We start from the raw sequence: 25,102 nt of genomic DNA on the forward strand, positions 1-25,102 counted from the left end.
GTTCATTATTTCTTCTATGTCTTCTAGTTCTTCATCCACTTTTTCCGTACCATGTTCCGTGGTAAATTCCAAATGAAGCTGTTTGATGTCGTCTAATTGTTTTTCCCACATAGACTTCATATTTTCTGGAGCATATATAGAGACCCCAGAAATATCTGCTTCCATGGCATCGGAAAGCTTCATGATCTTTCTGCGGAATTGAGGTAGTACTGCATTTTTCCAACCTCTTTTGGCATGTGGGGTGGCTATAGTCAACGCTGCTCGCTCTTCTACCTGCTGAGTGACTTCTCTCTTCTTTTCATATAATTGCTGTTGTAGCATCTGCTCTATTTTCTTTTGAAATACATCCTGCTGTCTCTTCAGTTGCAGTAGCATGATCTCCTGTAATACCCGAAATTGCTCCATTAGTGCTCCTTGGTTCTCTTTCTTCTTGTATCCTTTTCATGCTCAGTTCTCGTTGTAGGATTTGTCAGTAGCGCAAGTTCCACTTTTCGCTTCCGGATTCCTCATTTTCGGGCTCCTTTCTTATTTGTTGCATGTGTTCGTTACATTTTTCACAGGAATTCTCAATTCTTTCTCAGATCTTCAGCTTGTTTTTTGAAGAATATCTTTGGGGACTGTTTTAACAAGTACTTTTAAGCCATGAACTGTACTTCTGCGTCCTTAACTCAAAAAGTTTTCGGGCCTCGAAAATTGAAAATTTTCAAAGGCTAACCCCTTGCCTGAAAAATGCAAAAAAATATCAAAGTGAAAATTTTTGAGAAGCGCCCTAACCAACTGATTCCTGATCAAATTCGAAATTCAGGGTTGCCATCGCTTATTCGAAATTCGAAGATTGGAAAAAGTTACAGCACTGTCGGACATTCTTCGATTTTTCGAATTTTACCACAACAAATTGCGATTTTCAACTTTTTTTTTGAAGAATTACTTTGGGGACTGTGGTAAAAGGTACTTTTAAGCCATGAACTGTACTTCTGCGTCCTTAACTCAAAAAATTTTCGGGCCTCGAAAATTGAAAATTTTCAAAGGCTAACCCCTTGGTTGAAAAATGCAAAAAAATATCAAAGTGAAAATTTTTGAGATGCGCCCTAACCAACTGATTCCTGATCAAATTCGTCATTCAGGGTTGCCATCGCTTAATCGAAATTCGAAGATTGGAAAAAGTTACAGAGCTTTCGGACATATTTCGATTTTTCGAATTTTACCACAACAAATTGCGATTTTCAACTTGTTTCTTGAAGTATTGCTTTGGGGACTGTGTTAAAAAGTACTTTTAAGCCATGAACTGCACTTCTGCGTCCTTAACTCAAACAATTTTGGGGCATCGAAAGTTGAAAATGTTCAAATTGCCTGAAAAATGCAAAATATATCAAAGTGAACATTTTTGAGAAGCGCCCTAACCAACTGTTTCCTGATAAAATTCTTCATTCAGGGTTGCCATCGCTTATTCGAAATTCGAAGATTGGAAAAAGTTACAAAACTTTCGTGCATACTTCGATTTTTCGAATTTTACCACATCAAATTGCGATTTTAAGCTTGTTTTTTGAAGCGTGCTTTCGACAGACAGACGGACGGACATGGCTAGATCGACTTAAAATGACACGACGATCAAGAATATATATACTTTATGGGGTCTCAGACGCATATTTCGAGGTGTTACAAACAGATTGACGAAATTAGTATACCCCCATCCTATGGTGAAGGGTATAAAAATTTGATAGTTGAAATTCGATGACACTATAAAATATATCCCACACATCAAAGCTTGTTTTTGTAGGAGTTGAGCTCTTTCCAGCGAATAAAAGTTTTTGAAAATCGAACCATAAAGGCCGAGCGAGTAGGACCAACTTTGAAGGCCCACCTATGGGCCCTTGGGATGAAATTATGCACTCCCCCAAATATTTCAGCTATAATCATGTTAAATTTTATGCAGGTATCTTTATCCGTTCAAAATAGGCAGACTTACCACTGTTCGTCAGCCAAATGGGTTAGCAATTGAAGCTTCCACCAGGCTAAGATGATCGGGAGAGAAGATCGGGAGACCGGTTTATATGGCAGCTATATCAGGTTATGTACCGATTTTGACCTTACTTAGCACGGTTTTTAGAAGCAACAAGTAAGAGCGTGCTAAGTTCGGCCGGGCCGAATCTTATATACCCTCCACCATGGATCGCATTTGTCGAGTTCTATGCGCGGTATCTCTTTGCAGTCACACAAAGAATATTGAATAAGAACTGTTATGCTATTGGAGCTATATCAAGTTATAGTCCAATTCGGACTTTATCATATCTATACAGAAAAGCCGGCTTCATTGGAAGACTACATTGAAGCATTTATTCGTGATATACCGCTCGAAATGTTGGAAAGAGTATGCCAAAATTGAACTAAGCGGATGGACCATTTGTCGGCGAAGTCATGGTCAACATTTGCATGAAATATTCATCCAACATTAAATTATTGGGTTGCCCCAAAAAGTAATTGCGGATTTTTCATATAGTCGGCGTTGACAAATTTTTTCAACGGCTTGTGACTCTGTAATTGCATTCTTTCTTCTGTCAGTTATCAGCTGTTACTTTTAGCTTGCTTTAGAAAAAAAGTTTAAAAAAAGTATATTTGATTAAAGTTCATTCTAAGTTTTATTAAAAATGCACTTACTTTCTTTAAAAAAATCCGCAATTACTTTTTGGGCAACCCAATATATGGACCTACTATCGATTCAAATAAAGATTGCATGAATTTTTCTGAATTTTTTGTGAATTTTTTGAAAAACTTTCCTATAGCTCTTAAAAAATTTCCCTTTATATTCGTGAGCGACTCCATTTTTTGTATCTGTCTGTCGAAATCACGATAGCCCTCGAACGAATAAAGATATCTGACTGAAATTGTTTTACAGACCCTTCGTTTGGATGTAGGCCGTTGGGGATTGTGAATGGGGCATATCAGTTCAGTTCTTCAAGGTGGGGTGATAACTCCGGCACAGTCTATGCTGCACCTTTATTTCATCTAAACTGACAGAAGGATTTTTAATAAAAAAATATTGAACTTTGTTGTTTATATTTCACCGTGTTGTTCTGATGGGCATTTTTCAAAAATTGATATTTTACCAATTATGTCTTTCACAGAAACGTTGCACGTCATAATGATTTCTTCATGATTCATAACAATTTTAGTTTCCTTACATTTCTTGTCTGAATTTTAACTTGAGTGCTATGAATCATAAATTTTGGAACAAACCTATTGGATTGCCCAAAAAGTAATTGCGGATTTTTCATATAGTCGGCATTGACAAATTTTTTCAACGGCTTGTGACTCTGTAATTGCATTCTTTCTTCTGTCAGTTATCAGCTGTGACTTTTAGCTTGCTTTAGAAAAAAAGCGTAAAAAAAGTATATTTGATTAAAGTTCATTCTAAGTTTTATTAAAAATGCATTTACTTTGTTTTAAAAAATCCGCAATTACTTTTTGGGCAACCCAATATAAGTGTTTGTTTTCCACTGGACCTATTACATTGATGTGAGTGCCATCAATACATCCCACAACGCCTGGTATTCCAAATTTACGATAGAAATCTTACGCTGTCACTCGACTCTCTTCCTCGGTCGGAAAGGTGATCCACTTACAGCATAAGGTTCGCTTCATTACATTTAAAACTTGTGTGAGCACTTTGCTGAACGTTGACTGCGCCCTAACTTCGTAATCTTTGCCTACTCCTTTCTGGTACCCACCCTCTGCAAAGAATCGCAGACAGGCATTTACTTTATTTTAAAAAATCCGCAATTACTTTTTGGGCAACCCAATAGTACTTCTTTCAAAACTTTATTAATAAAAACCTTAATTAAAAGTTTCTAAGAAAAACTTCCTTTTTCTTATTCTTACATTTCTTGTTGTTCCTTATTTCATTCTTAAATGGCTCTTTATTTATTTTGAAGAAAAATTCCATTGCAAGCTTTTTGCTGCAATAGATATCCTGCCTTCAATGCCATTGTATGCATGAAATTGCCCAAGGTGTTTGTGTATAAATGGATGAATAGACCCTTATCGTTTACTCATATAATTTTCACTTCATTTTATAGGATTTCGGAGTAAAGTAAACTATCCTCGTTGTATTTATTTAATACCCTACTGTGGCTTTGAGCTTTATACCTTGTCGATATGCTTGAACACTTGGAATGATAAAAGACCATTGTTAAGGGGAAGACATGCAAAACTTTAGCCAAATCGGACAAAAACTACAGCTTGTAAGGGCTTAAAATGTCAAATTGGGAGATCGGCTTATATGGGAGCTATATCTGGTTATGGATCGATTTGGACTGTACTTAGCACAGTTGTTAGATGTCCAAACACAACACTTTGTGTTACATTTCAGCCAAATGGGACAAAAATTTCAAGCGGCTAGCTTTACGCGTTCGACCGCTATCGTGATTTCGACAGGCGGACGGACATGGCTAGATCGACTTCGAAAGTCGAGATGATCAAGAATATATAGTATGGTCCCTATCGGGAAAAATATGAAGAATTTTTATTGCCATGAGTTCTGAATTCCCCTCGAAAGGGATTTTACACTCGTCAAACTCCCGCGAAATGTTTGTTCCCTTCTTTAATCAGCTGTTACAAGTTTTGTAAGGCTATCAGTGCATACTGAATGATAGTAAAATACAAAAAAAATTGACATTGAAAAAGAGAAAATGTTGGGAATCGGAGCAATATTGTTGCTTCAGGAGGAAGAAACTGTGCAGCATCGTATCATCCGCAGACGTGTGCGAGATGCATCTAACCCCTTGGAATTACCCCATACATTGTAAGTTACCTAAATGCATTGCAAAGTGTTTGCTTCTATATAAACTTTTGTTGTAGATTCACCCAACACTATAGATTAAGTAAAGATGCTTTTAAGTATTGGGTTGCCCAAAAAGTAATTGCGGATTTTTTAAAAGAAAGTAAATGCATTTTTAATAAAACTTAGAATGAACTTTAATCAAATATACTTTTTTTATACTTTTTTTTCTAAAGCAAGCTAAAAGTGACAGCTGCTAACTGACAGAAGAAAGAATGCAATTACAGAGTCACAAGCTGTGAAAAAATTTGTCAACGCCGATTATATGAAAAACCCGCAATTACTTTTTGGGCAACCAATATATTCTGGAGGAGATCGAGGAAAATCTGCCGCCATCAAAAACTTCGTCCGAAATTCCAACAATTTTAAAATTATGTGCCTGTCTGTGATTCTTTGCAGAGGGTGGGTACCAGAAAGGAGTAGGCCGAGATTACGAAATTGGAATGGCGCAGTCAACGTTTAGCAAAGTGCTCACACAAGTTTTAAATGTAATGAAGCGAACTTTATGCTGTAAGTGGATCACCTTTCCGACCAAGGAAGAGAGTCGAGTGACAGCGCAAGATTTCTATCGTAAATTTGGAATACCAGGCGTTGTGGGATGTATTGATGGCACTCACATCAATGTAATAGGTCCAGTGGAAAATAAACACTTATATGGGGTTGCCCAAAAAGTAATTGCGGATTTTTTAAAAGAAAGTAAATGCATTTTTTATAAAACTTAGAATAAACTTTAATCAAATATACTTTTTTACACTTTTTTTCTAAAGCAAGGTAAAAGTAACAGCTGATAACTGACAGAAGAAAGAATGCAATTACAGAGTCACAAGCTGTGAAAAAATTTGTCAACGCCGACTATATGAAAAATCCGCAATTACTTTTTGGGCAACCCAATACTTCAACCGGAAAGGACACTATAGCCTAAATACCACACTGGTAAGTTTTCTTTTTGTGTTTTGAAGAATTTAAATAGAATTGGAGTATAGATATGTGATAGCAGATTGTATATAACATTTTTTGATGCTAAACTACCTGGAGCCTGTCATGATTCTTTTATTGGGTTGCCTAAAAAGTAATTGCGGATTTTTTAAAAGAAAGTAAATGCATTTTTAATAAAACTTAGAATGAACTTTAATCAAATATATAATTGCCATTTTGTTCGATAACCTTTTGCCATCTTCCTGGCAAATTTAGTATTCCACGCTCATAGAACTTCTGGCCTTTATCTGCAAAAAACTGAACCAAGTGCGATTTTATAGCCTCATCATTGCCGAAAGTTTTACTATTGAAGGAGTTCTGCAAAGATCGAAATAAATGGTAGTCTGATGGTGCAAGGTCAGGGCTATATGGTGGATGCATCAAAAGTTCCCAGCCAAGCTCACTCAGTTTTTGGCGAGTGACCAAAGATGTGTGCGGTCTAGCGTTGTCCTGGTGGAATATGACACCTTTACGATTGACCAATTCTGGTCGCTTCTCCTTGATGGCTGTATTCAATTTGTCCAATTGTTGACAGTAAACATCCGAATTAATCGTTTGGTTCCTTGGAAGGAGCTCAAAATATACCACACCCTTCCAATCCCACCAAACAGACAGCATAACCTTCTTTTGGTGGATATCAGCCTTTGAAGTGGTTTGAGCTGGTTCACCATGCTTGGACCATGATCGTTTTCGACTAACGTTGTTGTAAACAATCCATTCTTCATCTCCAGTTATGATTCGTTTTAAAAACGGATCGAATTCATTGCGTTTAAGGTGTATATAGGTGCATAAGGTGCACAAGCGTTGATTCGGTTTGTTAAGTGAATTTCCTTTAATACATGTGGTACCCAAATATCAAGCATTTTCACCAGTCCAAGACTTTTTATGTGATAATGAACGGTTGATTTTGGTATATTTAACTTCTCTCCTATCTCACGCTCAGTTACATGACGATCCAATTCGATTAATGCTTAAAATTTGCTTAAAATTTGTCAACGCCGACTATATGAAAAATCAGAAATTACTTTTTGGGCAATCCAATATATGGAATCTCAAACATATACAAAAAAGATCTTGGCTCCTAAATATTTTAAATAAGGCATTATTGTTCTAATCAAACCACACAAATACTTACATGTTTAAAGCAATTCCCCGGCAAAAACGATGTGAACAAATTTATGGGAAAAATGAATTATTTTTTGGGAAATCCCAAGTTTACGATAAGGTGATTTTTTGTTTGATGTGAATGGGTTATCATTCCCCTTTGAATGATCACAAAAAGGGAAAACATTTCATGGGAAAATTTGTTAACGGTTGCTAATTTGCTGAATGGGAAAATATTTCGAGGGAAAAAACTTTCACGATAGAGGTGATAGTATTTGAAGATAATTTCATGCAAATGTTGACTGTGAATGCGTCCTAAATGGTCCATTCGCTTAGTCCAATATTGGCATACTCTTTCCAACATGTCGGCTTGTATCTCATGATTAAATGCTTTTCAATGTTGTCTTCCAATGCCTCAATTGAAGCGGGCTTGTCTGTATCGACATTAGCTTTAATATGCACCTCAAGAAATACACCGTCTTGTTGAAACCACATGCAAGTCAAGCTCTTGAATTTTGGGCAAAAAAAAAGTTGGATATCATCTCACGATAGCGCTCACCATTCACAGTTGCGATTCGCATCATCTTTGAAGAAGTGCGGCCCAATGATGCCACCAGCCCATAAACCGCACCAAATTGCGACTTTTCCTATGGTAGCTCTTGTAATGCTTCTGGTTGAGCTTCACTCCAAAATCGACAATTCTTCTTATTCACGTAACCATTGGGCCAAAAATGAGCTACGTCGATACAACGGAAGAAGGAAGATGCCTTCCAGTGCCTACCATTGAACCATCCAGATCGCTTTAAAAAAACCCAATAACTTGCAAATGTTCACATCCGCTAAATCAGACAGGTTCTCAAAGAAATGAGAACCTAAAGTGGAACTGCTACTGACTGCTTGTGGTGGACACACACACAGAAGGTGTTCCAGAGTCTCTTCTTCTTCGATGTTCTCACAGCTTCTGCAAAAGTCATGAACTTTCTTAACAGAGCACGCATTTTGATAATAAAATTGAATAATTTGCAAGAATTGTTCGTTTGTAAGACGATTCATGGTTGAATTACAGAAGATGTTTGATCGTCAAACAAAACACGATACGTGCGTGAACTGTATTAACCAGTGTTGTCAAAAAGATAACCGCATGAGTTATGTGGGATCGCACTTGTATCCCTCCATGTCACAAGCCGCTTGCTCCAAGATCCGAAGCTCGCCTCCAGCCGCCCCTTACCTGGGAACAGATGCTGATAGTGGCCATTATTTTTTGAAGATGCCAATAACTCGCCTTGTCAATTCGAGTATCATTGGCACTCAGTATATAAGTAAGAATTGGTACCACCTGAGCCTCAATGAGTCTCTCTTCTCAAATCGCTGACTGCCTGGCGCCTCATTTGCAGCTGCAACCTATGAACGGTAGCTTTCATCTTAGCTTCCCGTGACAACAATGAACACCACACAAGTCGGAACACAAAGTTCCAGTCTGTGTGGTGTTGGAATATCGGCGTGCACCTATTTTAATAGCCTCCACCATAGGATGGGGGTAAACTTATTTAGTCATTCTGTTTGCAACACCTCGAAATATGCGTCTAAGACCCCATAAATTATATATATTTTTGATCGTCATGACATTTTAAGTCGATCTAACCATGTCCCTCCGTCTGTGTCCGTCTGTCCGTCCGTCTGTCTGTCGAAAGCACGCTAACTTTCGAAAGAGTAAAGCTAGCCGCTTGAAATTTTGCACAAATACTTCTTATTAGTGTAGGTCGGTTGGGATTGTAAATGGACCATATCGGTCCATGCCCTATATACCGATCTTGGAACTTGACTTCTTGAGCCACTGGCGGGCGCAATTCTTGTCCGATTTGACTGAAATTTTGCACGTGGTGTTTAAGTATCACTTCCAACAACTGTGCTAAGTATGGTTTAAATCGGTTCGTAACATGATATAGCTGCCATATACACCGATCTTGGGTCTTGACTTCTTGAACCAATAGAGGGCGCAATTCTCATCCAATTTGGCAGTAATTTTGCACGTGGTGTTTTGGTGTCACTTCCAACAACTGTGCTAAGTATGGTTCAAATCGCTTAATAACCTGATATAGCTGTCATATAAACCGATCTGGGATCTTGACTTCTTGAGCCGCTAGAGGGCGCAATTGTCATTCGATTTGGCTGAAATTTATCACGACGTGTTTTGTTATGACTTCCAACAACTGTGCTAAGTATGGCGCATATCGGTACATATAAACTTGGTAGAGCTGCCATATAAACCGATCTGGGATCTTGACTTCTTGAGCCTCCAGAGGGCGCAATTCTCATCCGATTTGGCTGTAATTGTACACGTGGTGTTTTGATATCACTTCCAACTAGTGTGCTAAGTATGATTCAAATCGGTCTATAACTTGGTATAGCTGCCATATAAACCGATCTGGGATCTTGACTACTCGAGCCGCTAGAGGGCGCAATTCTCATCAGATTTGACTGAAATTTTGTACAACAGCTTCCCCCATGACCTTCAACATACGTGTCCATTATGGTCTGAATCAATCTATAGCTTGATACAGCTCCCATCTAAACCGATCTCCCGATTTTGCTTCTTGAGCCTCTACAAGGCGCAATTCTTATCCGAATGGACTGAAATATTACACAATGACTTCCACAATGTTTAACATTTAATTCATTTATGATCGAATTGGATTATAACTTGATATAGCTCCAATAGCATTACAGTTCTTATTCATGTTTGTCTAAAAAGGGATACCGCGCAAAGAACTCGACAAATGCGATCCATGGTGGAGGGTATATAAGATTCGGCCTGGCCGAACTTAGCACTCTTTTACTTGTTAAGCTCTAGAAGCCACAATTTTGATCCGAGCTTTACAAAACTTAGCGTGAGGTGTTTTATTTCACATTCCAGATCGTTGCACATTTAGATAGAGCTCCCATATTTACCTTTTATCCAATATGGCCTTTTAAAGCTGTAGAAGCCAAAAACCTGAGGTGTTTTATATGACGTCCCAATACTTTACTTACTTTCTTTTATTGGCTATGACAGAATAATTGTTCCACTAGCCGAACGTAGGATAGCGTTCCAAGCGCCTCGATCTTCTGCGCTCATTCTAAAATTTCTGACACCAAGTTTCAAGGTGTCTCCGACCACTTGATCTTTCCATAGGACTTTTGGTCTTCCCGGTTTGCGTGTACCAGCGTGTTTGCCTTCAAAAGACTTCTTTGCTGGAGCTTCTTTAGCCATTCTGACAACATGACCTAGCCAATGCAGCCGTTGTATTTTGATGCGTGTAACTATGCTATCGTCGTCATACAGCTCGTAGTTCATACGTCGCCTATATTCTCCCTTAACGCAAACTGGTTCATATATTTTACGAAGAATCTTTCTCTCAAATACTCCAAGTACTGCCTTATCTTCTTTAACAAGTACCCATGCTTCAGAACCATATAACAGCACGGGTATATCAGTGTCTTGTATAGTGTATGCTTCGTCTGTTGATAGGTGGCCTTGTTTCTAAACTGCTTACTTGGTCCAAAGTAGCATCTGTTTGCCGGTATTATTTTTCGCTTTATCTCAAAACTGGTGTCATTCGTTTCGGCTATGGCGGTGCCGAGGTAGATAAAGTAACTGGCTTTCCCCAAGTTGTGGTTCCCAACTTTCTTCATTTTCTTTATCTGCTCTTTTTGGGAGCTGAAACCATCCATTTCGTCTTATCTGCATTTACTGCCAGACCCATTTTCATTGACTCTCTTTCGTTTCTTTCGAAGACTGCAGTTGCTACTTCCGGTGACCGACCTATGATATCAATGTCGTCGGCATAGGCGAGTAGCATGTGCTCTCTTGTAATTAGTGTGCCATATCTATTCACATCTGCATCTCGTATAATCTTCTCCAGTAGGACATTAAAGAAATCACACGATAAGCTGTCTCCTTGTCTTAAACCTCGTTTGGTATTGAATAGTCCGGAGAGATTCTTTCCTATTCTTATTGAGGAACGTGTACCGGCATCCTGTCATCCTGCAGAGTCTTATTAATTTTGCAGGGACACCAAACTCAGACATGGCTTGAAATACCTTTGAACGTATAGGGGTATCGAAACCGGCTTGGTAGTCAACCAAGAGATGGTAGGTGTTGATTTGTCCTTCTCGGGTCTTTTCCAGGATTTGGCGCAGTGTGAATATCTAGTCTAGGGTGGATTTACCAGGTCTAAAGCCGCATTGATAGAACCCAATTATTTTACTGACTTTAGATTTTAATCTTTCACAAAGTACGCTCGAGAGTATCTTGTATGCGATGGGGAGGAGACTTATTCCTCTGTAGTTGGCACATTCCGTCTTGTCTCCATTCTTGTGTACGAGACATAGTATGGTGAGGTTCCAATCATCGAGTATGCGTTCTTCTAGCCAGATTGCGCAGATAAGCTACTCCTTATCAGCGTATCGCCTCCGGTCTTAAATAGTTCAGCGGGTAACCCGTCGGCTCCTGCTGCCTTGTTGTTCTTTAGTCGGGTCACTGCCACTTGGACCTCATTCTGACTAGGAGGTAAACGTTCTCTGTAGTTGACGCATTCCGTCCTGTCTTCTTTCATGTGTACGGGACATAGTATGCTTAGGTTCCAATCATCGGGTATGCATTCTTCTAGCCAGATTGCGCAGATAAGCTGATGCATACGCCTTATCAGCGTGTCGCCTTCGGTCTTAAATAGTTCAGCGGGTAACCCGTCGGCTCCTGCTGCCTTGTTGTTCTTTAGTCGGGTCTCTGCTACTTGGACCTCATTCTGACTAGGAGGTAAACCTTCTATACCATCCTCAGGGATTGGTTCTGCGGTATCCTCTTCGCCGCCAACATCGGACACTAGTAGTTGGGTAAAATGTTCTTTCCATATCCTCAGCATGTTATGGCTGTGTCAGTTACCAGATTTCCTTCTTTGTCTTTGCAGGAGAATGTGCCTGCACCAAAGCCATCGATTTGATGTTTAATTCTTTGGTAGAATTTCCGGACTTTATTCTGACTCCTGTACATCTCAATTCGCTCACACTCACGTTTTTCCATTTGCTTTTCCTTTCTTCAAAAAAGACGTTTCTCCTCTCTCCTTTTCTCCTCACACCTCTTCTTCATCTGGCGCGCAGATAAGCTGATGCATACGCCCTATCAGCGTGTCGCCTCCGGTCTTTAATAGTTCAGCGGGTAACCCGTCGGCTCCTGCTGTTTTGTTGTTCTTTAGTCGGGTCACTGCTACTTGGACCTCATTCTGACTAGGAGGTAAACATTCTCTGTAATTGGCACATTCCGTCCTGTCTTCTTTCATGTGTACGGGACATAGTATGCTGAGGTTCCAATCATCGGGTATGCATTCTTCTAGCCAGATTGCGCAGATAAGCTGATGCATACGCCTTATCAGCATGTCGCCTCCGGTCTTATATAGTTCAGCGGGTAACCCGTCGGCTCCTGTTGCCTTGTTGTTCTTTAGTCGGGTCACTGCTACTTGGACCTCATTCTGACTAGGAGGTAAACCTTCTATACCATCCTCAGGGATTGGTTCTTCGTTATCCTCTTCGCCGCCAACGTCGGACACTAGCAGTTGGGTAAAATGTTCTTTCCATATCCTCAGCATGTTGTCTGTGTCAGTTACCAGATTTCCTTATTTGTCTCTGCATTAGGATGTGCCTGCACCAAAGTCATCGATTTGATGTTTAATTCTTTGGTAGACGTTTCTCCTCTCTCCTTTTCTCCTCATACCTCTCCTTCATCTGGCGCGCAGATAAGCTGATGCATACGCCCTATCAGCGTGTCGCCTCCGGTCTTTAATAGTTCAGCGGGTAACCCGTCGGCTCCTGCTGCCTTGTTATTCTTTAGTCGGGTCACTGCTACTTGGACCTCATTCTGACTAGGAGGTAAACCTTCTATACCATCCTCAGGGATTGGTTCTTCGTTATCCTCTTCGCCGCCAACGTCGGACACTAGCAGTTGGGTAAAATGTTCTTTCCATATCCTCAGCATGTTGTCTGTGTCAGTTACCAGATTTCCTTATTTGTCTCTGCATTAGGATGTGCCTGCACCAAAGTCATCGATTTGATGTTTAATTCTTTGGTAGACGTTTCTCCTCTCTCCTTTTCTCCTCATACCTCTCCTTCATCTGGCGCGCAGATAAGCTGATGCATACGCCCTATCAGCGTGTCGCCTCCGGTCTTTAATAGTTCAGCGGGTAACCCGTCGGCTCCTGCTGCCTTGTTATTCTTTAGTCGGGTCACTGCTACTTGCACCCCATTCTGACTAGGAGGTAAACATTCTATACCATCATCAGGGATTGGTTCTGCGTTATTCTCTTCGCCACCAACGTCGGACACTAGCAGTTGGGTAAAATGTTCTTTCCATTTTCTTTTCTTTTTGATATTTCAATAGGTATGAAAATTCAAGTCTGACTAGATTCCGGCCTAGGTTCTATGCATGAAAAGTAGTGTGGTGAGGTAGGGTATTATATAGTCAGCTCAGGCCGACTTTTGCCTTTCCTTACTCGTTTAAGTCTTGAGAACAAAATAGCTCGTAATCAAGTCGCCTACTTTCTATCAGTGTACTATGCTCACTACATTTTCTAGTACATAGTCGAAGGACTATGCCAAGCAGCATTGTTATACATTTTTTTTTGCAATGGGAAAACAATAAAGTACCATAGAAAAAAGAAATGCCCACCAACACATACATATATACAAAGAAATGATGATGAAGATCATACTTACACGTAACGTTAGTAAAAATGTCTCAACATCCGCTTCGGGTTTTTGTTCTTTGGCAGCAATGCATTTCCTGCCATAACGAATCGCAGTTGCCGGATGCAGGAGTACCAAGTAGATGATGGTTTCCAAGAGTAGAGTAGAATATAGTCACACAACAGCCACATGTGAAAAAAGAACATCAAGGTGAAAATTTCACACACAGTCAAAAGATTTCAGGCCAACGGCAACATCATTCAAAAGGATGAGCACCAGTGACACGTAGCACATGAACATGGAGGAAGAGGAGAAAAGAATAGCACAAAGGTAAGTAAAATGAAGTGATTTTCTTTTAATTTTTTTGATAAAAATTTATTTGATGTTTATATACACAAAAGATTAAGATGAAGAGAGTAGTAGTTGTATATTTTAAACAAGTTTTCTCTGATTATCCTCTCAAGTAGTAAGTTTTGGTATTGTGAATATGCAGTCAGTGTAGAGAAGTATGTTGTATAAGTGCTCTTTACGCAATGTTGTTTATTTAAAGTTTTTGGTTTGTCTCTTATATTTTCATTATGCAATGGTTGCCAGACATGCAACACAAAAAAAGCGACTTGGGTAATGAATCCAAAAGCTAATACGACAATAAATCATGTTCATGTATTGAGTTGCCCAAAAAGTAATTGCGGATTTTTTAAAAGAAAGTAAATGCATTTTTAATAAAACTTGGAATGAACTTTAATCAAATATAATTTTTTTACACTTTATTTCTAAAGCAAGCTAAAAGTCACAGCTGATAACTGACAGAAGAAAGAATGCGTTGACAAAAAAATTTGTCAACGGCGACTATACGAAAAATCCGCAATTACTTTTTGGGCAACCATAGTTCATTAAGGTGAATAAGGCACTTAACTACTAGTTGGCTAATTGCAGAACTTATGATTACGAGTTCTAGGCTAGGTCATGTTGTCAGAATGAATGAAGAAGCTCCAGCAAAGAAGTCTTTTGAAGGCAAACACGGTGGTACACGCCAAACCGGGAAGATCAAAAGCCCGATGGAAAGATCAAGTTCTGGGAGACACCTCGAAACTTGGTGTCAGAGATTTTAGAATGAGCGCAGAAGATCGAGGCGCTTGGAACGCTATTCTACGTTCGGCTAGTGGAAGAAATATTCTGTCATAGCCAATTAAAGAAAGAAAAGAAGATGATTACGAGTTCAAACGCGTACAAATTCTTCCAGCCCTTTGGTCTTTTACGCTTCTCTTTCAAACTGAATCGCCAAGTTTCGATTTGTCTTTCTCCACTTGACTAAAATTCTTTGGGCAATAAAAAGCTTTGGTCATTTCAAACCGCCCGATCCCTATAATGAAAAACCAGTTGAATTATGAGCTCTGTCTGCGCCCTTAAGACTGGCTGTACTCTGCATCTTACATACATTAAGTGGCTACGACAGAACATTTGTCCCATTAGCCGAACTTAGAAAAGCGTTACAAGCGACTCGATCTTCTGCGCTCTTTATAAAATCTCTGACACCAAGTCTCGAGATGTCTTTCATCACTTAATCTTTCCATCGGACTTTTGGTTGTCCCAGTTTGCGTGTATCATCGCGATCGCTTTAAAAGGACTTTTTCGCTGAAAAGACTTTTTCTTTATTCAATCTGACAAAATAAACTAGCCAACGCAACCTTTCTATTTTGAAACGTGTAACTATTCTGTCGTCTACATACAGCTCATAGAGTTCGTGGCTCATATGACGCCAACTCTCTCCATCAATGCATAGTGGTCCCTAGATATTACAAAGAATCTTTCTCTCAAATACTCCAAGCACTGCCTCGTCTATTTCACAAGTACCCATGCGTCAGAACCATATTACAACACGGGTAGTATCAGTGTCTGGTATAGTGTAATCTTTGTCTGGCCAGAGGTGGCCTTGTTTCTAAACTTCTTGCTCTATCCAAAGTAGCATAAGTTTGCCAGTATTATTCTTCGCCTAAATTTCAAAACTGGTGTCAATCGTTTCGGTTTATTCGGTGCCGTGGTGAATAAAGTTGCTGACTATCTCAAAGTTGTGATTGCCATTTATACCCAACACTGAAGGATGGTAGTATTGAGTTGCCCAAAAAGTAAATGCATTTTTAATAAAACTTAGAATAAACTTTAATCAAATATACTTTTTTTACACTTTTTTTCTAAAGCAAGCTAAAAGTAACAGCTGATAACTGACAGAAGAAAGAATGCAATTACAGAGTCACAAGCTGTGAAAAAATTTGTCAACGCCGACTATATGAAAAAATCCTTTGTCATTCCACAACATCGAAATATCCATTCTCGACCCTATCTTATTCTTATAAATATGAATTTGAGTTTGTTTGTCGGTTTGTTTGTTTGTTCCGTATAGACTCAAAAACGGCTACACCGATTACCTTGAAATGTTCACAGATTGTGAAGGTTGGTTCAGAAGAAAACATAGGCCATATAATTTTTTGATATCGGAAAGGGGGCGGACGCTCCCCCTTACCCCAAAAGAACTACCCAAAATAAAAGTGTTCCGATCAGGGCAATATGGGATTCAAATGAAAGGCATTTATGAATAGAGTACTAATTTCATATTAAATATTGGGTCCAAGTAACTGGGGGGCCGCCCCAACTCCAAAATACCCTAAAATAGGTTTATTGGATGAGCATGACAATATGGAACTTAAATGAGAGTTATTCGGGAGTAGGTTGCGAATATAGTCAGGAAGAAGGAATAGGCTTTATAATTTGTTAATATCGAAAGGGGGCGGACCTTCCCCCGTTACGCCAAAAACACCACCCAAAATCAAAAGGGAACTAATCGAGATAATATGGATATTAAATGAAAGGTATTGAAGAGTAAAATACGAATATGGTATTAAAATTGGGTCCAAGAAACCAGGAAGTCGCCCTAACCCCCAAAAAAAAAAATTCGTATTGAATTTTTGGATCCAAGTACCTAGCGGGCCGCCTCAACCCCAAAACTCCTCTAAACAGATATATTCGACGTTTCTATCAATATGGGGCTCAAATGAAAAGTATTCGCCTTCAGATTACAAATATGGCACAACAAATTAGGTCCAAGTAATGGGAGGTTGCCCCACCCCCAAATACCCCCTATGGGCATATCAGCCGAAGTGAAAGATATTTGGGAGTAGATTACGAATATGACAGTAACATTTGCGTTCAAGTCTAGGTGGCGCTTTTCCTCCTAAAAATATGTCAAATAGGTTAATTGATCCATTATGGCAATATGGGGCTCAAATGAAAGGTAATTGAGAGTTGAAAACGAATTTGATATCCAATTTTGGAGCCAAATGTTTGTGGGTACGCCCTAAAGCACCCCCTAAACTGAGCTTCGTTTCCGAATATGGCAATATGGAGCTCAAACCAACGGTATTTGGGAGTAAAGAACGAGTTTGATATCTATTTTCAGGGCAAAGAGCTGGTGGCCACCCTAGCCGCAAAACACCCTCCAAACGGTTCATACATACCGACCATGGCGATATGGGACACAAATTGAAGGGAGTAGGGAGTGGAGCAGACAAAGACACTGGGGTCCACCCCACCCTCAAACATAACCTATTTACCGATCATGTCATTATGGGGCTCATATGAAATGTTTTTGAAAGTAGAGCACGAATCTTTTATTTACTTTAATGACCAAGTGACCACCCCAGAAATACCCCCTAAACCGGAAATATGTATCAATCCGGCAATATAGGACTTAAAAGAAAGGCATTTGAGAGTAGAGTAAAAATTTGTCCAGGAACCGAGCAGGGGCAAACGTCCGAACGGCGTACCGTAGTGCGACACCTCTTTGGGGAGAATTTTTTACATGACCATGCATGGCATGGTACCTCGCAAATGTCGCCAGCACAAAGAGGGTATAACCACCGCTTAAAATGTTGTCTGATGTTCTCCCCAGAATTCGAACTCAGGTGTTCAGCGTCATAAGCTGACATATCCTACAGTGGCACGAATTCGATATCCACATTCAGGGCGAAGTGTCCCCACCCTTATAAAATAAAGAGAGTTAAAGAAGGCGAAGCGGTGCGGGCCCGGTTCGGCTACATATTATTGATCGTCGTAAAAATCGAAGAAGATCTAGTCATGTCCGTCCGTACGTATGTCCATCCGTATGTCACATTGAAATCACACTACAGTCTTTAAAAATAGAGATATTGAGGTGAAGCTTTGTATAGATTACATTTTTGTCCATAGCCAGGTAAGGTTCAAAGATGGCTATATCGGATTATATATTCATATGGCCTCCATATAGACCGATCTGCCGATATAGGGTCTAAGGCCCCTAAAAACCACATTTATTATACGATTTTGCTGAAATTTGGGACAGTGTGGCCTCTCGACATCTCTCTTAAATTTGGCCCAGATCGGTTCAGATTTGGATATAGCTGCCATATAGACCGATCTCTAGATTTAAGTTCTTGGGCCCATAAAAGGCGCACTTATTGTCCGATTTCGGTGAAATTTGGGGTCAGTGAGTTGTGTTAAGCCCTTCGACATCTTTTTCGATTTAGTTCAGATCGGTCCAGATTAAGATATAGCTGCTATATATACCGGTCTGCCGATTTTTTGGGCCCATAAATGGCACATTTATTGTTCGATTTCGCTGAAGTTTGGGACAGTGAGTTGTGTTAAGCTCTCCGACATCCATTTTTTTACCCACCACCATAGCATGGGGGTAAACTAATCTAGTCATTCCATTCGTAGCACCACGAAATATTAATCTGCGATCCTATAAAGTTTTCTATTGGGTTGCCCAAAACGTAATTGCGGATTTTTCATATAGTCGGCGTTGACAAATTTGTTCACAGCTTGTGACTCTGTAATTGCATTCTTTCTTCTGTCAGTTATCAGCTGTTACTTTTAGCTTGCTTTAGAAAAAAAGTGTAAAAAAAGTATATTTGATTAAAGTTCATTCTAAGTTTTATTAAAAATGCATTTACTTTCTTTTAAAAAATCCGCAATTACTTTTTGGGCAACCCAATAGATAGTCTCAATATTCTGAGTCGATCTAGCCATGTCCGTCCGCCCGTCTATCGAAATCACTATAGTGCTCAAATGAGTAAAGCTAGCCGCTTGAAGTTTTACACAGATACCAACTTTTGACGTAGGTTGTAGGGGATTGCAAATGGGCCATATCGGTTCAGATTTGGATATAGCTCCCATATAAACCGATCTCCTGAATTGACTTCTTGAGCCCCTGGAAACCGAATTGTGTATCCGATTTGGCTAAAATTTTGCGCATAGTGTTTTGTTATGACTTCCAACAAGTGCGCAAAGTACGGTCAAAATCGGTCTATAACCTGATATAGCTCCCATATAAAACTATCTTCCGATTTGACTTCTTGAGTCATTAGGTAAGGTAAGGTTAGGTTTAAATGGCAGTCTGCCATCAGACTCACTTAGACGTTTTCGTCCATTGTGATATCACAGAAACAGAAGAAGGAAGATGCCTTCTATTGTAGTTTCTATCGTTTAACCATCTAGATCGCTTTAAAAAGCCCAATGACCTGCGAATGTTCACATCCGCTAAATCAGACAGGTTCTCAAAGAAATGAAAACCTAAAATGGAACTCCTTCTGACTGCTAGTGCGGGACACACACACAGAAGATGTGCCATAGTCTCTTCTTCCTCGATGTGCCTACAGCTTCTGCAAAAGTCGTTGCTGGCAACCTTCAGTCTGTCAGCATGTTTTCCGATTAGACAGTTACCTGGACACTATGATTGAGATGTCTGTTCTAGCCAATGGCAGCAAAACAGTAGACCCCTTCAAGTCTAGATGAGGCCACATAGTTTTGGAATGCTCACAGCTCCCATCTATCATTCGTTGTCATTCGGGCCTGGACCTGAAAACTTAGCTTACATGTCGCTAGAGGCATACCCACAGATTCCAGTGTCTCTGGAGTGTGTAAGGTAGTTCCTAGTCTCGCAAGCTCATCCGCTTTACAATTCCCTGGGATATCTCTGTGGCCCGGCACCCAGAACAGGTGAATTTTGAACTGTTCAGCCATCTCGTTGAGAGATATGCGTTCACAAATACATTCTCCAGTGATTTAATGGCTGCATGGCTGTCTGAGAAGTTATTTATACCAATCGCCGTAATCGCATTATATCTTAGCCATTCCACCACTTCCTTAATTGCAAGGATCTCTGCTTGATACACACTGCAGTGGTCGGGTAACCTTTTCGATAGGACCAGTTCTAGTTCTTTAGAGTACAACCCAAAGCCCGCCTGGTCGTTTAGTTTGGAACTATCCTTCTGTTACCAGGGATATCGTAGTTCTAATCGGCTCTTTCAGGAATAGTGGTACAGTATTTTTTATCAAAAAGCGGCTCAATTAGGGTTTAACCCACACTGTCTGGAGCATCGGATATTGTATCAAGTATAACACAGTATCCGTGGCCGCCACATGACCAATGAGAAAGCTCGCTTAACCTCACGGCAGTGGTCGATGCAATGTCCAGAGGCATTAGATGTAGCATTTAATTCAGTGCATCAGATTTTGCCGTCCTCAGTGCGGCTGTGATGCACAAATAAGCCATCCCTTGGATCCGGTTAAGTATTGAGCAGTAGATGGACTTTTGAAGCGTCGTCCACCAGACCACAACACCATATAGCATTATAGGTCTAACAACTGCAGTATATACCCAATGCATGACACGCGGTCTAAACCCCCAACTTTTGCCAATGCCTCTCTTGGAGGTTTATAGGGCAAGAACGGTATTTCTTGCTCTTCCCAAAATGTTGGATTTGAAGTTCAATTTCGTGTCCAGCAAAACACCCAGGTATTTTGCGCTTTCTGTAAACGGAACATTCTCTCCTCCCAAGAAGACAGGCTCCACAGTAAACAACTTGTATCTCCTGCTGAAAAGAACTACTTCTGTCTTGCGGATTTATTTACGGATTTATACCTAGACCACTTTCGGTAGCCCACTTTGCTGTTGCACGTGGAGCTTCCTGAAGTATATCTCTTAGAGTGTTGGGAAACTTTCCCCCAACCGCAATTGCCACGTCATCAGCATTCGCGATCACTTTTACGCCTTTTTCTTCCAGAGACAATAATATATTGTTAATGGGTATATTCTAAAGTAGAGGATATAGTACACCTACTTGAGGTGTTCCTCAAATGGCCCAATTTTTTAGATCCATAGATCTCAAGCCTGCCGTAATGCGTCTTTTAGTAAGTTAGTTATTATTAAACTTTCTTACGGTAGAGTTGATGCCTAGAAATTCCAATTCTTCGTGATTGACGTCGTTTTTACATTATTGAAAGTATCTTCAATGTCAAGAAATGTTACATTGTATATTACTTGACAGCGAGCGAAGCCTCTATGTAGCCGACTAGGTCGTGAAGGCCTGTTTCAGTGAATTTGCCTTTACTATATGCATGCTGCTGCCGCGACAGGCAATCTCCAGGGATCTTTGACTAAATATATGTTTCTGTCAACCTCTCAAGAGTCTTCAACATAAAGGATGACAGACTATAAGGTAGGGTAAGGTTTTCCTACTTTCGGAATGAAAACGACCTTAGTGTCTCTCCATCCCACTGGTATATATGACATTGTGATACAAGCCAGCATATCTCCCTAACCCAGGAAACCAGACTATCAGATACAGCTTGTAATTCAACCGGTGATACATCATCAGGGCCTGGGGACTTAAAGGAGTCGAAACTTCTTATCGCCTTAAGGATTTTCGACTCAGATACAATTTCCCTAATAGCCTCCGACGAATGCATACCAGTGGCAACCTCTTCTGGCGCCACGTTTTTCTTTGGAGAATTTTTCGGGAAATGTGTATCAACGAGTAGTTCTAGTGTTTCCTCACTAGACATTGTTCATACATTCTCTGACTTCTGAATATATCCCACAGTAACAGGTCTCGAGGACATAATCTTCGCCTCAAGGATTTTCGACTCAGTACATAGTAATGTGCAATAGAGTGAGTATTTTTGCTTATCATTGATCTATACGCTCAAATACTCACCCTCTCTCTCTCGCTCTCTCTAGTAAGAGAGGCACAAGAGAATAATTATTGGTCCGGTACACGAATAATCATTTGCGACTATCGAAGCACTTTTGCAATTAAAGAGTTTTTATCTAACCAAAGGAAGCTTCTTTCACCATAAACGAAGCAACCAAAGAGTTTACAATAAACAAAGTTTGTTACATTCAAAAATACTACGTTTATGGTTAACGTTTGATATGTTGAAGCGAAACGTTACACGGTTGCAATAAAATTACAACTTTGTGATAAAAGTATTTTGTTTGTCGTAAAAATTTCACGAAAATTTTTTTTGCGTCTAGACTTTGACATAGGTTCTGTGCATTAAAAGAAATACGAAGACTCGGTGTTGTAGGTTATTATCTAGGCCCGATTTGTTTTTATAACAAGTAAAAGTGTGCCAAGTTCCGCCGAGCCGAATCTTACATACCCTCCACCATGGATCGCATTTGTCGAGTTCTTTTCCCGGCATCTCTTCTTAGGCAAAAGAGGATATAAGAAAAGATTTGCTCTGGTTTTAGAGCGATATCAATATATGGTCCGGTTTGGACCACAATTAAATTATATGTTGGAGACCTGTGTAAAATGTCAGCCAATTCGAATAAGAATTGCGCCCTTTGCGGGCTCAAGAAGTAAAATAGAGAGATCGATTTATATAGGAGCTGTGTCGGGCTATAGACCGATTCAGACCATAATAAACACGTATGTTGATGGTCATGAGAGGATCCGTCGTACAAAATTTCAGGCAAATCGGATAATGATTGCGATCTCTAGAGGCTCAAGTAGTCAAGATCCCAGATCGGTTTATATGGCAGCTATATCAGGTTATGAACCGATTTGAACCATACTTGGCACAGTTGTTGGATATCATAACAAAATACTACGTTTAAAAATTCATTCCAATCTAGAGGCTGAAGAAGTCAAGACCCAAGATCGGTTTATATGGCAGCTATATCAGGTTATGGACCGATTTGAGCCATACTTAGCACAGTTATTGGATATCATAATAAAATACTACATACAAAATTTCAGTCAAATCGGATAAGAATTGCGCCCTCTAGAGGCTCAAGAAGTCAAGACCCAAGATCGGTTTATATGACAGCTATATCAGGTTATATACCGATTTGAACCATACTTGGCACAGTTGTTGGATATCATAACAAAACACGTCGTGTAAAATTCCATTCCAATCAGATAAGAATTGCGCACTCTAGAAGCTCAAGAAGTCAAGACCCAAGATCGGTTTATATGGCAGCTATATCAAAACATGGACCGATATGGCCCATTTACAATACCAACCGACCTACACTAATAAGAAGTATTTGTGCAAAATTTCAAGGGCTAGCTTTACTCCTTCGGAAGTTAGCGTGCTTTCGACAGACAGATGGACGGACGGACGGACGGACAGACGGACGGACATGGCTAGAACGACATAAAATGTCACGACGATCAAGAATATATGGGGGTCTCAGACAAATATTTCGAGTAGTTACAAACAGAATGACGAAATTAGTATACCCCCATCCTATGGTGGAGTGTATAAAAACTTATTTTGTTTACCTTTCTATTTTGCCCCAACCATCTGGCAACTCTGGTTTACCTACTTAAAAGTATGATTGAGTTTCTTTTTACTTGTTTCCAGCATTGCACACTTATGAATTGTGTTGACTTGTTGTTATGATGATAAACAAAATATCCCATTGATGGCAGAGCAACACCAGTACACATGTAGCAAAAGTAGCATTGATGGATGGATGGATGGATTATTCACAAAGAAGGTTCAAGGTAGAAATCATTTTTCACTTTTCAATTAAAAAGTTTTATTTATTTAAGCATTTGTGGTTACCAAGAGAAATACTTGAAGCTTAATTTTTATAAAATAATAATGAAAGTAATAAAGCAAAATATCTCAAGTATTTGCATTTGGCTTACAGAATTCGCAAATACCCATAAACAATCACAAGCTTCTTGTATTTAACCTAAGACAACTCAAATATCTATAAACAATTGCCACCACAGCAATTTGTCTTGGTAATGATTTGCCATAGCTGGCTAGGTGGCTAGATTTTATTTGGCAAATTTCAATTATTTGTCACTGGTCTAATTTTGTGTCCTGACAAACAGACAGACAGACTGACAGAGAGACAAAGAGATAGAGAGAGATAAATCAGTATTATTGTCTAATTTATGACATTATGGCGTTGCTTTACTTTATCAGTGCCACGTAGCATGAATGATTTATTTGTTCCCCATTACACTTTGCCTACATTTGCCTTGGGGTTAGAATTAATAATTGATTTGCTCCAAAGTCCAGTTGCTTCAAATTCCAAGCAAATAAATTTAATACTCATTGTATTAAAAGGGGAATTAGATTTCAAATGCAAAATTAATTCCTTGTAATTTCACTTAGGAAATTCTATCATTTACAACAATGACCGTAAATAAGCACAGTTGTCACATTACCAGCTGTGTCAAATTGAATTTAGTGCGAGGAATGCTAAATGATACGCCATGTATCATGGGAGATATCAGTGTAATATGACTTTGTAGGATAGTTGAGAAATGTTTGGAGAGTTTAGAATGTGGGCAAACGATACTTGGCCCAAAAGAAAACAAATATTAGGGATGTGTAATAATTTGGTAGTTTAGCGAAGTCGGAGCATATTTGGATGTAACTGTTTTATAGACCGATCCCTTGGTGTATTGTCTTGAGTCCCTAAAAGGAGCATTTATAAACCACTAGGTGGACAAAACCCGCTCCGCTGCGCCTTCTTTTGCATTATATGGAACATATTCTCATATGGATTTTGATAGTGGGAAGTGCCCAGGGTGGTGGGTTAAGGGGAAGGTGTGGATCCCCAGAAAAGTGGTACCTAAAGTGGGAGCCCTACTCCCAAATATCTTTCAAATACCCCACATTGCCAAGATCGGTAAATATGTATATCCAATTTAGGGATGCTTTCTGAGGTGAGATGGTCCCCCAGACACTTAGCCCTGAAAAAATATTAGCATCGTACTCTACCCTCAAATACCATTTTTTTAAACCCCATATTGCCATTGGTCTAAGGGAAGTTTGTGGGATGAGGCGTCCCCCAAACACTTGGCCCCAACATTGTTTAAAAAATTTGTTTTCAAATCTCAAATACCTTTCATTTGAGCCACATATTACCATGATCGGTAAATTTTTACTTTGGGGTGCCCGAAATACATGGTCCCACTTTAGGATATCAGATGCGTATTATACTCCCGAATGCCTTTATTTGAGGCCCATATTGCGATGGTCAGTAAATAATTGCTGTCTGTGTGGTGCTTCTAGGGGAAAGGGTAGACACCCAGAAAATTGGCCCCAAAAGTGGGTACAATTTCGTGCTCTACTCCCCAATACCTTTCATTTGAGCCCCACATGGACATGGTCGGTAAATAT

General features: G+C 39.7%; 1 protein-coding gene across 1 annotated transcript in view; it reads right to left on the reverse strand.

Moving 5' to 3' along the window:
* The window catches only part of LOC106083069 (nitric oxide synthase), a 317,072-nt gene that overhangs the window by 38,242 nt on the left and 253,728 nt on the right, over nt 1-25,102 (reverse strand). The window contains exon 16 of the mRNA XM_013245896.2: nt 13,658-13,724. Coding sequence (XP_013101350.2) covers nt 13,658-13,724 — 67 coding nt within the window. The remainder of the gene's footprint in view (nt 1-13,657; nt 13,725-25,102) is intronic.

The sequence above is a fragment of the Stomoxys calcitrans genome, chromosome 3, assembly GCF_963082655.1.
Source record: "Stomoxys calcitrans chromosome 3, idStoCalc2.1, whole genome shotgun sequence".
In the NCBI taxonomy this organism is placed as follows: domain Eukaryota; kingdom Metazoa; phylum Arthropoda; class Insecta; order Diptera; family Muscidae; genus Stomoxys; species Stomoxys calcitrans.